This window comes from Carettochelys insculpta, chromosome 24, assembly GCF_033958435.1.
Source record: "Carettochelys insculpta isolate YL-2023 chromosome 24, ASM3395843v1, whole genome shotgun sequence".
Lineage (NCBI taxonomy): Eukaryota > Metazoa > Chordata > Testudines > Carettochelyidae > Carettochelys > Carettochelys insculpta.
The window spans coordinates 10,384,253-10,397,011 of record NC_134160.1 but is presented as its reverse complement, the minus strand read 5'-3'; the positions used below and the strand labels follow the sequence as shown (position 1 = coordinate 10,397,011).

Below are 12,759 nucleotides of genomic sequence, written 5' to 3'. Positions count from 1 at the left end.
CTAAACAGATTGAGCTCCTTTAATCACTCACCATCGGGCATGTTTAACTCTTCACGACCCGCACTGCAGACAGTTCACATTGAGGCTTATTCATAAAATTCCTAGCAGGGGAGGGATACTATGCAAAAGCCTGGAAGCCATGCACTCAAGTAAACAGTGCATAGCAATATATTTAGCAAATGTTGTAAAATGCAAGGTATTATTATGACAGAGCAAACCACAGAAACTCACAGGGGAGGGAAGAGAGACTTCCTGGTCAAGGAAACTGATTAATGCCTAGATTAGACCTATGCGACAGATGGGTTACAGTGGGGTGTCACAGATTCCCTTATGCAGATAGATCACCACAATAATCCAGGCAGGGTGATTTGGGTGGGATTCTCCCTACCATGGGTAGGAATAAATTGGTGGGTCCTCTTGACTGATGAAGTCCTTGGTGATGCTGTTGTTTCCATGTGTTGTATAGTAAAAGAGCAGTAGCCGTGTTAGTCTGTATCTTAATGAAAGAGAGAAGCAGTCATGTAGCACTTTAAAGACCAACAGAATCATTTATTAGGTGATGACCTTTCCTGGGGCTGACCCACTTGTTCAGATCCGGACATGGTGCTGTACTGGAAGTAGTGCAGGAAGGGAATTGGTCTGACGATTATATAACAGAGAGACTCAAGCAAAAAAAAAAAAAGCCCAAATGAAAACTGACAAAACAGTTACATAGGATAGAAGGGGGGCGAAGACTGGGGAGGAGCACAGAGAAAATTACTTACTGTAAGTGTCTGTTAAGTGCCTCGCCTGAGGTCACGGGGCATGGGCATCCCCATCCCACTCCCAGGTCCACACAGGGACACAGTACCAATTTCCTCCGCTCAATTTCCATTCTCCACCCTCATTCGCTGTTCAACCCTCCCCACTCCAATTCAGGGCGGCTCATGCTCCTGGGGCCGGCGCGTGTCCCTTTAAATCCAGGCTTCTTCTCCCTGACCAATCACAGACGGGATTCCCGTCCAGCGAAGGGGACAAGTCTGGCCGGCGGCCAGCCCCTGCTTTCCCTAGCCCTCTCCTTGGCTCCGCCTCGCCCCACCCCCTCAAGCCCCGCCCCCTGATTGGCGAATCTAGAAAGCAGCCCCTCCTCGAAGGATCCGGAAGGCTGCGGGGATTGGTGGCTGTTCGGGGCCAATCCGGGTGCGGCAGGTCGGATATATAAAGAGGCTCGTGGGGGGTGAGACGCCTGCAGTGTTCAGCGTAGCCGGCGCGCGAGACGTGGGGTTAAGAGGGCGCCGGCTCACAGGGGTTCTCCTCAGTCTCCCCTCAGGAAATTTCCCCTCAGAATTATTTTATCCCCTCACTTCCGGTGTTTTTTCTTGTCCGCTTCCGGGTGACTTTGGCTCGGGTTCCGGTGGCGTTTCCCAGGAGCAGCGCGGGGCGGGTTGCGATGCTGTCAGCGGGGGCGCCCGGGACTGGGGCTTCGGAGCGGCCCGGCAGCCGGTTCAGCGTGCTGAGCTGGGAGCAGGTGCAGCGGCTGGACCAGATCCTGGGCGAGGCTGTGCCCATCCACGGCCGGGGCAACTTCCCCACCCTGTCCGTGCGGCCCCGCAGGATCGTGCAGGTGAGGCGGGGGGATGGGCAGTGTCCCTCAGTTCCCCCCCCCCCACACCCCCGGCGTGAGGCGGGGGGGGGTCCTCGCTAGACTACAACCAGCCCCTGGGAAGGGGCAATTGGGGGGCATGTGGGGCGCTTCGCCCCGCCCTCCCCGTGAGGGTCCGTGGTGGGCGGTGCCTGGCTCCCCCCAAGCGTGTGTGTCGGGGGCGGGTCCCGAGGGCGCCTGGCTCCCTACGGTGCATGGGCCGGCGGCGGGCTCCCCATTACGTGTGGCACAGAAGGCGGGGGCACCCCTGTGCGCGCCTCTGGGAAGGCGGGGGGTTGGGACTTGTAGGTCCTGCAGCCCCGTTGCTAAAGGTCACCCCTCGCGGACAAGCGACTCCTGGCCCGCTTTGCTCCTGGGCTAAAGCGCATCTGCCGCAGTCCTGTGCCCCTGCGACCAGCTTACGAGGCTGCTTTCCAAGGCTCCCCGCTACGCCCGCGTTGGGACCTGGCAGCGGCAGCGCCTCCAATAGGAACTGCTCGGACCCGCTCCCTTTGGAGAAACTGCCACGGGGGCGGGAAGGAGCTGGGCTCTATAGCGACCCTGTATCTTCCGCCAAAGGGTGCCTCCGTCGGGAAGAACGTGTGTTTAAATCCTCCTGCTTGATGGGAGGCGGTAGGTGTTTGGGTAAGGGCAGGGTCTCTATAGCTGAGCATGCTGTGGGACGAGCTGAAACTGGTGGCTGGCTCCTGCACAGCAAAAGGCAGTCACTTCAGAGGCCACTGTTCACTGGCTGGTTTTTCTTTTTCCCACAAAGCAGTTTGTGCAGAAGTGTTGGACTCTACCCTGATGAGGCTGCACTCAGGCTGATTCTGGGTTTGCTCTTGTCTGCTTATATGGGGCTTGAAATCTGCTAGCAGAAAATAAAACTGCTGAGACCTTGATATCCAGTTGCTCACCCTTGGCACCTTGCCGCCTAGGCTCAGGAGTTCTCTAGCTGAAGCAAGGTTGGACATTAGGAAAAAGTTCCTAACTGTCAGGGTGATCAACCACTGGAACGAATTGCCAAGGGAGGTGGTAGAATCTCCATCACTGGAGATATTTAAGAGGTTGGTTAGATGGCTTTCAGGGATGGTCTAGAAAGTGCTTGGCCCTGCCATGAGGGCAGGGGGCTGGACTCGATGGCCTCTCGAGGTCCCTTCTAGTCCTACTCTTCTATGATTCTATGATAAGTACTACTAGCCCAAGCTGAGGCAGACTTTTTTTCCCCACTCTGCATCTTCTACTAGTAAGGCCTTCAGTACTTGCGGCTACCTCACTCAAACTGAGACACATGACGTACAAGAGACTGAGGGGTCATCACATACAAAGTCATTCAGAATTGCCTTGGGATTAGATTTCTCATATCCACGTGTCAGCTACTGGGTCTTAGCCTGTCAGCTTGAAGGCAAGGGATGTAGTTTCGTGTTAACCTAAAAATTGAGTCTTGAATACAAGGCAATATACACTAAGCTAATCTTATTCATGTAGAATTGCCACATCAGTGGAGGGCAATATGAGACTACTGCGCACGTTAAAAATGGATGTTTATAATAACCAGATTCAGACTCCATCAGTCCATACTAGCTTCAGTAACTGGAAAGCTGTGAGCAACTTTGCAGTAGACTAGATGCAGCAAATACTTCAAAAATGCACTTCTAGCTAACTCCGCTCATCTGTGAATTATCTTAGACTACTTCTGCACAGTTTAAAGGAGTTCAGTTCAGCCTCAATTGTCTGTCTGGATTTGTCAATGTAAATTTGTATTGGGACCTGATTACTCCATTTCAAACTGAAGCTGTAGCTGTGTAGGGACAAAGCGATGCAGTTAGCATTGCTTGCAGAGTTCTACCACTTGTATTACAGTGTCAGTAGACATTTGAGAAGTTTTATTTCAATTCCTTGTTGAAAGATTTAGGTATACTACATGTGTAACCTATAGTCTGCTTTATTAGTTACTATACTAAAAACAGTGCTTAATGTGAAGGTGCCATTAATTCAAAAATGTTTGGAAAACAGCTTTTCCAAAACATTGGATTAAAAATTAATTGTAAGAAATTAACACGGGCTTTTTAGTCTACCCTGTCATCTTCTGCAGTGAGACAAATTGGTGCCAACTGGAGCCTCCCAGAGCTGCAAAATCTAGGTGGCAAATGCTGAAGGAGAGGCTATTTAAACCTTCCATGAAATGCATTAAAATCTTGTGTAAACAGCTCTTTAAAGGTTGGATCAAATTTCAGTGTTTCAATTTTTGTTAGCCTGACTTTAAACTGCATGCTCTGACATAATCTGTCTTTTTCCAAATTAAGAAGGATTGGCTAACCATAAAGTGGTAAACACTTTTGCACTTCTTTCATATGAAAGATCGACATTCACAGCTTTATATATAAGGCTTGACATCCATTTGAGGGTTTCAGGAGCTTCAGAGTACGGTATCTCAAGCAAATGAAAAGATTGAACACGTGAATAGGTGCACCGTGGTTTGGTAGTATCTGCATTTCTATTTGCGTCTTTTGTGCATCTTCCACATAACATCCTGTACACTTGGTGGTAGTCTGTAGTTAAAATAAACTGTGGCATGCTCATGTAAGGGAGGCTTCTTCATTCCTTAGTAATGTCTCATCAAATATAAAATCAGGCATGTTAGCTAATTTAAAAAGCCTAGTCACAAACCAAACTGGCTTTTTCAAGAAACTAATATAGGCTTTGAAGGACTCTGTCTCTTGGAGTACTTCACCTAAGTTTGCAAATTGTAACAGGACTTTGGCTAATATAGAGTTCTTTAAGGTCGTGCTGTTAGACCTTCAGATTTTATTGAAGTGTGTATGGTATAAAGACAATGAAGCTAATGCTAACAAGGTATTGTTAGAATGCTAAGCTTGATTTGTCCAGAATAGTGGAAAAGCTGACATGAATAGAAGCCAAGTATCCAGCATCAAATTTTCCACCCATTGTGAAACTTACTATGCAGAACAGTAACTAAACAGGAGTGAAACTTTCTTCTTTCAGTCTCAGCTGTGTAGAGCTGATGAAAGGATGTTTACAATCTTGCCACTAAGCAACTTAACTGTAAATACTCAGGACAGTAATTCTAACCAGACATATTGGCAGTCAGAGTTTAGGTCTGACTAATCTGAAACAAATAACCTAAAAAGGCAGTCACTTTGTTATGCTTGGTTATATATAACCAGTTAATCAAATGATGTAGAGAACAACAAGCCAAAAGGCAGGCAGGCAGGTTTTGCCAGGGCTGGCCCTCTGACTGTTGAACAAATGCTCAGCTGTACCATTTACAGTGAAGTAATTATTGTCCTGATTTTGGTGAAACTGACAGTGCTTCTAGGAACACTTATCAACTGTAGAGGAAACCTATTCAAGCTAAAGCATATAGGAGGACAGACAGTAGATCTTACTGTCCATATCCAGCCTTCTTCAGGTATCCTCTGGAACAGTATAGTGTGGCCGATAAGAGAACACTGATGCCCCAGACATTTGGAACCAGAAATTCCAGGAGAAAAGGTCCATCAACGGCTATTGGTCATGATGGACAGAGGGACTAGGAACACTGTTTTCCAGAAGTTTGGAATGGGCAACAAGGAAAAGATCGTGGAAAGTGTTCTGTTCAATCCCTCTGACGCCCTAGTTATTTTCTCTGTTGGGGACAATGGGCTACTAGGCTAGAAGTACCTTTGGTTTGACCCAGCATGGCAATTCTTAGTTTGTTTGTGCCTGATCATGTTGTCATTCATTCATTTCTGTTGGAGCACATTGTTAGGCAGTTAGTGGACATATAGCCAGTGTACTAACTTAATAGACTGTTTTAGTTTTAAACTCTTTTCTCTGGATAGTCTGAAAGCCCAGAGCCAGAGGTGCAGCATAAACACCACTGGAGTTCAGGTAATAGGGGTATTGAATCATGGATCCAAAAGTCTCTGTCTTCTAGTATTGGGATGAATCTTAATGGACTGAGTTCCTAGTACTTAAATGCAGCAAAGATTTCTGGTTTGAGATTTTTTTTTTAATGTTCACTTAATCCAAATCCATGTCTGATTATAGAATCTGATCCTTTTTTATCAGTATCTAAAGTAGACTAGTGTACCTGGTACATAACTGTACTCCTCATGCTCTAAACAGGCATCTGGGAGAAGATACAAATTGTAACTGTGGTCTAACATCCATTCATTGTGATTGACCATGATTGGTGTGAAACTTATCCATCTTTTTACTCTGAACTTAGTTGAATTGATTGTAAGCCATTTCTATATTGAATGGGAGATGAAGACATTGTCTGATCAACCTGTCTATGCACTTTCCTGGAAATCTGGTGTGAGAGTGTTCCTAACTATGTAATTGGACCTAAAACTAATCTACTTGATATGACTGCAAGGGCCCATGCACTGGTTGGTATCTGACATTTTCAAATAGTAGATAGCTTACTTGTTCACTGTGGCTTGGTATGTGAATTTTACAATTTGGCAGTGAGTCCAGGCGAACATCCAACTTCAGCTCTAGGAGCTACTGCCAGAGAATGATTAGAAATGCCAGCATAAGAGCCACATCGTGGAACTTAACTCTTTGCAAGTTTTCCAGAATTCACAAATTTCACTGGAATACCCTCTACCTTCTTAGACATGCAATTTTAGGCTTCCAGCTAGGTATGATACTAGCCTTCAGCAAACTAGCTGTTAGAAATTGAGTAGCATGGCTTTGATACCATTTATCTGTTGCCCTTCAGCCTACCAGTAAATATTGGTGATTCTCAGCTTCCTGTTTAAGCTTGACCCAAATGGAATTTTTAGTCTAGTCCAGGAGTGAGCAAACTTTTTATGGCAGACCCCACTTTTGTCCCTGCAATTAGCAGGCACCCCCATTCTCTTACCTGATGGAAATTTTGGCTCTGTTCATGGGAGGAAAAAACTTTTTTGATTATGTGTAAGAAAATAAGCATGTAAAACTTATTAAATAGTGACAACACATACATAAACGTAAATATACATACATAAAAATAATCTCCCTTCAACATTTTTAATGAGATGGGTGAGTCAGACTCAGCAGCTGATTGTCCTGCATCCCCTTACAAAATTTTATGCCTGCCACCGAGGAGGGCTGCACCGCACACTTTGCACACCCTTGGTGTAGTCCATAAACCTGACACACTGTCTAGCAGCATACCTTCTCTAACTACAAAACAGAGCGACTGTCAGAACTAGGTACTGTAACTGTGGTGCAACGTAGCATAAATTAAGATCAGTTGAAACTGAGTAGTTTCCACTAAACTACTTATGAGACTGAAACTGGATCCATTTACATTCAAGTTTGCGGTCAGCTTGTTTTTTTTCCTGGAATAGTTCTCTTGTCTGTCAGGCCTGAATACTTAAGTAGTTTTAGGGGCATATTAAGCAAATCAAGTTGAGAACTAGCTTTTTATTAGGATTTTTAGACTTTCTTGCTGTTTGGTTTCACAGCATTGAAAATTAACTTTGTCTGAATAATCCTGTGCTAAAGAAAGGTGCATGAATTGTCTCAAATTGCATAGTTTGGGGTCCTGTTTTTCTTATTACTCAAATGCTTTGCTAAGAGTTAGTTACCACACTCAATTGCTAGGTGGTAACTATCTGGAATAGGTAGTTCAGATTTTATTATCTTTATTTCTGTCTAATGTATGTTCAGGTGATCAGGAAAGTGATTCATCTTAAACTAACAAAGCTTCAGAGGTGTGGGTGTGTCAGTATTACAGAGGTGGGATTAAAATGTCTCAAAGTGACACCTATAAGATTAGTTGCCTCTTAAAACTGGCAGGGTGGCAAATGTAGAACACTAATATACTGGAGTTTATTAGGATATACTACTAGTTAAGACACGAACTTGCCATGAGTATGCCAGTTCACTTCAGCAAATGTAGCTGCTTCTTAGTTTGCTGTGAATGAGTCCTGGGAAGTTTTAGGGGAATTTCTAACATTTGGACAGCCTCTCCCTGGATCTAGTTGCATTTCCAGATTAACAAACCAACCGTTACCTAAGACTTATTTGATAAAGAATCAAGAGATTTCAGGAAACAAATCTTGCAGTGAACCTGCTCAGACATTGCTGCCTCCAAAGAATGGGGTGGGAGCAGTTAACAGCTGTAGAACACAATGGCTGGGTCTAGACTAGCCCCAAACTTGGAAGGGGGCATGGTAATTAGAGTGTTGGGAGATTACTAATGAGGTGTTGAGGTGCATATGCGGCGCTTTAGTAGGCTAAATCTCCCCCTTGGCAACTTTTTGAAGCATCAAACTTTCAAGCTCTGACTTGAGGGGCAGTTGTGGGTACTTCAAAGTGCCCACACTACTCTGAAGTCCTTCTACTCCTCAATTTTCTCCAATGTCAGAAAAGGCTATGGAAAAACCTGGAAACCTCATCCAAACTTTGGAGAGTGAAGGGACTTTGAAGTAGCATGGGCAGTTTGAAGTACCCGTGGCTGACCTGCAGCTACATGCAAGCCGGCACTTCGAAGTCTCACACTTCAGAGTTGTCACAGGGAAGATTCAGCCTAATGAAGTGCTGCATATGCACTGCAGCAGTAGTCTCCCAACACCCTAATTACCATGCCCCTCTGGAAGTTGAGGGGCTACTTTAGACACAGCCAATTAGTACAAATGTCTGCTTTCTGCCAGGGTCACTTTAATGTCAGCAAGTAGTGCAGGCCCTCTTGTAAATCCAGGGACTACCACAAACATGTAACCTTTGAAACTCCAGTTCTGTAACTGTTCTTTCTGGATTACCTCCAAACTTCCCTGTTTGTAATGGGAAAGATAGTCCATCTCCTCTTTTTTTTGTTTTGCTGGTGTGACCTACTTAGAACTAAAATTGCACTTGCATGTTTAACAGCCCATTCTAGGAGCGCTACTATATAGACAAACACTTTCTCTCTCTCTCTCTCTCTCTCCCACCAGGTGGTCCGCAGTCGTCTGGAAAAGAAGGGCATTGCAGTCCATAATGTCAGATTGAATGGCTCAGCAGCCAGCCATGTCCTACACCAAGATAGTGGCCTGGGGTACAAAGACTTGGATCTCATTTTTTCTGTGGATCTGAAGAGTGAGGATTCTTTCCAGCTAGTTAAAGATGTGGTCATGGATTGTCTCCTGGACTTCCTCCCAGAAGGAGTAAACAAAGACAAGATAACCCCCATGACTCTGAAGGAGGCATATGTGCAGAAGCTAGTGAAAGTATGTAATGAAACAGACCGCTGGAGCCTTATATCGCTGTCCAATAACAGTGGGAAAAACGTAGAACTCAAATTTGTGGACTCTCTCAGACGGCAGTTTGAGTTCAGTGTGGACTCCTTCCAGATTATATTGGATTCACTGTTGCTATTCAGTGAGTGTTCAGAGAACCCCATGTCTGAAAACTTCCACCCCACAGTCACAGGGGAAAGCATGTATGGGGACTTTGGGGAAGCAATGGACCATCTCAGGAATCGAATCATTGCCACCAGGAACCCAGAAGAAATCAGAGGTGGTGGGCTTCTGAAGTACTGCAATCTCCTGGTGAGGGGCTTTAAGCCCAAGTCAGAAGTAGATATGAAGGCGCTACAGAGATACATGTGCTCCAGGTTTTTCATAGACTTTTCTGACATTGGAGAACAGCAGCGGAAGCTCGAGAACTACCTTCAGAGTCACTTTGTTGGGATGGAGAGCAAACGATATGACTGCCTTATGACCCTACACAGGGTGGTGAATGAAAGCACAGTGTGTCTGATGGGACATGAAAGGAGACAAACGCTGAACCTCATCGCCATGCTGGCTGTGAGGGTTCTGGCTGAGCAGAACATCATCCCAACAGTAACAAATGTGACCTGCTACTATCAGCCAGCACCATACGTCAGTGAAATAAACGTCAACTACTATGTTACCCATGTGCAACCCCTTCTGCCTTGCAGTCACTCCTATCCAACATGGCTTCCATGTAACTGAGCATGAACAGTACACCCCAGGGACCTGTATTCCAGGGTGCTCCCTTGCCTTGGCAGCCTTCTGGAAGAACTATGACAAGGAAATATACTAGACTTTCTCAAGAGTATCTTGTTCCCAAAAGTGTTGGAACTAGCTGCGTCTGCTGTATGCTGTGGAGATTGGATGTGCAGTGTTATGGAAACTAGCTTATCTGAGATGTTTACAGGAAGATGTACGAATTATGTAGGTAATGGGGAGGGGGGAGTTGCAGGGTTAGAGCAAAGGTAGAGCTGCACTGCCCTGAAATGCAAATCCATTTTGACTTTCCTTTTAGTGCAGGAGGTATTAAGGGTTGTGCAGATTCATGGTTTCTGAAGATAGAAGCCAGAGTGTCTGATTCCTTTTGAAGGACCAAAGAACCCTGTTAAGTGCCTGTAACAATATAAACACAACTGTACTGTAAACCATTTTTTTGTGTGTGCAGGGGCTGAGGTCCCAAAGTGCTTGTGTGGGGATTTCTCAAGATGAAAGTTTTTTTTGTTTCAGATGGGACGGGTCATTTGGTCACTTCTGGTAGCATAACTGAAACAGATGTTGGATTGCAGGTTCTAAATTGCTAAGGCTTTTGGCATGGCTTGCTGCTGGTGAAGAACCAGCTAATAGTAGTTAATGGCAGTCAAAGCTGAGCCACGAAGGTAGGGGTGGGCTTTGAACAACCTGCATGTACATGTCTAAATATAATATGGGACACTGGGCCATAGCGTGTAGAACACTGCAGAGCTTTATGGAAATAGGAAGCAGCAGAGGCCTATGCAAGTATTTACTAAAAGCTCCTACGTCTGCAGTGCCAAAATCTTCAACTGTAACTTATGTACATACAGTGGGGGGAAAAAAAATGTTTGGGCATCTGCCATAGGTTACAATAGTACAAAGCTATCTGTCTTCTAGGGAATCTGAAATACTAACTTTTTTGGCATTCTGCGTGGTTTTCATGCACAAACAGCCAGCGCCCAGCTGGACTATCTGGGAAAGACAGTGCTTGTCCTGAAGCAAAACCACCTATTGGCTAGTCAAACCACTGACCATAGCAATTGCTTTCGTGTAGGCTGCAGCTGGTTTTAGGTCAAATGCTTAGAGCTGTCCCTTGAGCATCAGAATGCTGCTGACTGATTCTAGTCAAGGCAGGCTAGCGAAGAACTCTTCTTTGGTCCGCTTGTCAAAAGCAGCCTGTTTTTCAGCTAACTCCACATCTGAGCAAGAGAGCAGTTGCCATTCATAATCTCATTAGAAATGAAACATGACTTTTGCGGGGGGAGAAAATCCTAAATTTGGCTTTAGGAAAAAGTGTTGTCTTTTAAACAAAACAAACCTTTATGCCTCAGTGTTTTGGTGTATCTTATGCAAATGTTCTGCCTTTGAAGTTGTGGTGTGTGTGGAGTACAAACAGTCCTGCCCTCAGATGTCTAGATTGCATACCCATTCTTTTGCAACATCACATTTCAGACTTAACTATGCATGGGTTTGTAAAGCTGGTACAACTGAAATACTGGGCATCTTCTGTTCAAAAAAGCGCACAGATGCGTGGGTAGATGACACTTGTCACTTCATGGTGCTTCCTCAAAGGCTAATATACTTGAGTATTTTTACTAACTTGTTTTCTGGTTGTGATAAAAACTGTACCACAGCTGGGCAGACTGAACAATCTAATAAAGATTAGATACTTGGAATGTGTATAACTAGAATTTTACCTTCTTGGGGGAGGGGGTGGGTATGTGTATGAGAGTTGGGCTCAAGGCTTTGCCTGCGCTTTCCTGCATACTAACAAGCAGAAACACATCTGCTCCAACATTGCTCCTTTCATCTGCATCCAGTAAGAACTGTGAAGAACAGGGCCCTGCCACTACCTGCTAAAGTTAGTAGGTGCAATAATGACCTCATGCGCTCAGACTGTACAAGATTATTTACAAGAGTAATGGTGATAGAGCTAATGGGATGTGCTGCAGGATGGGGGACTCTGCTACATATAACTTCTTGATGCCCAGAGCTTGATTCCTGCTGCAGTGCCTGACAGTGGGGTTGGAAACTAATTTTTCCTTGTACTGAAAAACTGTTTAAGGCTTTTTTAAAATTTAGGACCCTCACTTTGACTCACTTTAAGGGGAGACCTGGTTTTGCACTTTTCACTAAACTGCATATTAACACAGCTTCTGTGTAGCGTTCTGTGCTTCTCCATTTAGATTACTCTTTACGGCAAAGTCTGAAGGTAGTTGCACTAAACTGATCTTTCCAGGGCGGTGACAGAATTCCCTTTCTCTCTCTAACAGAATGTAAAGTTTCCCTACAACTGAAGGCTTGGTGGGGGAAACTTAAAATAAGGTTGCACTTTTGATTTGTAGAATGTGTGTGGTATCACATTGTGAATGGGCGTGGTTGAGTAACTGTCAGATTACTTGCAGTGTGGTATGCTGCCGTTTGTAGAAAATCAGAAGATTCCAATAGTTGGGCACTCTTTTTTGTTTCAAATGTGCATTTTTTTCCTGACTCTGTATCACTTGTCATGCAATGGGCTTGACATACTCACTAGATTCTTTAGAATCTGTTATAAATAAATACAGTGTATTAAATTCAACAGGTTGGTTTGTTTACTTCCAATGCAAGGGTAAGGCAGCTTTAATATTTCAGCTCTTGTCCCTACTAAAAGTCCAATCATCAAACTGGATGAGCTGGCATGAGATTGTGCACGTGAGAAGTTCCTTCAACCTAGAATTACGCATCACTCCCTAATTTGTTTTGTTGCTAAAATGGCAGCTATTACAGAAGACTGGAGTCCATGGTGGCTGGGATCCCTTGCCCAGGCCCCCAGTTTTTTTTCTACTTAAATGTTCTTTAGCATGGCGCACTTTCCCTTCCCTAGTTTGGAGTCGAATTGCTGCAGCCAGGGGGTGTTAAATGGCTAGCAATTTTTGGTAGGGAAGAGCTTATGCTGCAGAAATTGTCCTCTGTGGGGAAAATTGTGTGGGGAATATTTCAGTGCTGCTGACTTCAGCTGGCAGCCTTGCTAAGCGATTTGCAGTGGGCTGCAAAACAACAATGGAGGCTCAAGTGGGTACGCTGCTCAGCTGCTGTAACTAGATGTGTGAAGATTGGTTTTAGTGCCTCATGGAGGCTGGAGGAGAGAGCTCCTGTGCAAATTTACAGGAATGTGTT

General features: G+C 44.9%; 1 protein-coding gene across 1 annotated transcript; it reads left to right on the top strand.

The window, feature by feature from the left end:
* Positions 1-1,238: 1,238 nt before the first annotated feature.
* On the top strand, positions 1,239-12,181 carry TENT5B (terminal nucleotidyltransferase 5B). The gene is made up of 2 exons (XM_074976167.1): positions 1,239-1,603; positions 8,554-12,181. Exons 1-2 carry the CDS (start codon positions 1,430-1,432, stop codon positions 9,571-9,573), a joined length of 1,194 nt encoding a protein of 397 aa, XP_074832268.1. The 5' UTR covers positions 1,239-1,429; the 3' UTR covers positions 9,574-12,181.
* Positions 12,182-12,759: the final 578 nt, after the last annotated feature.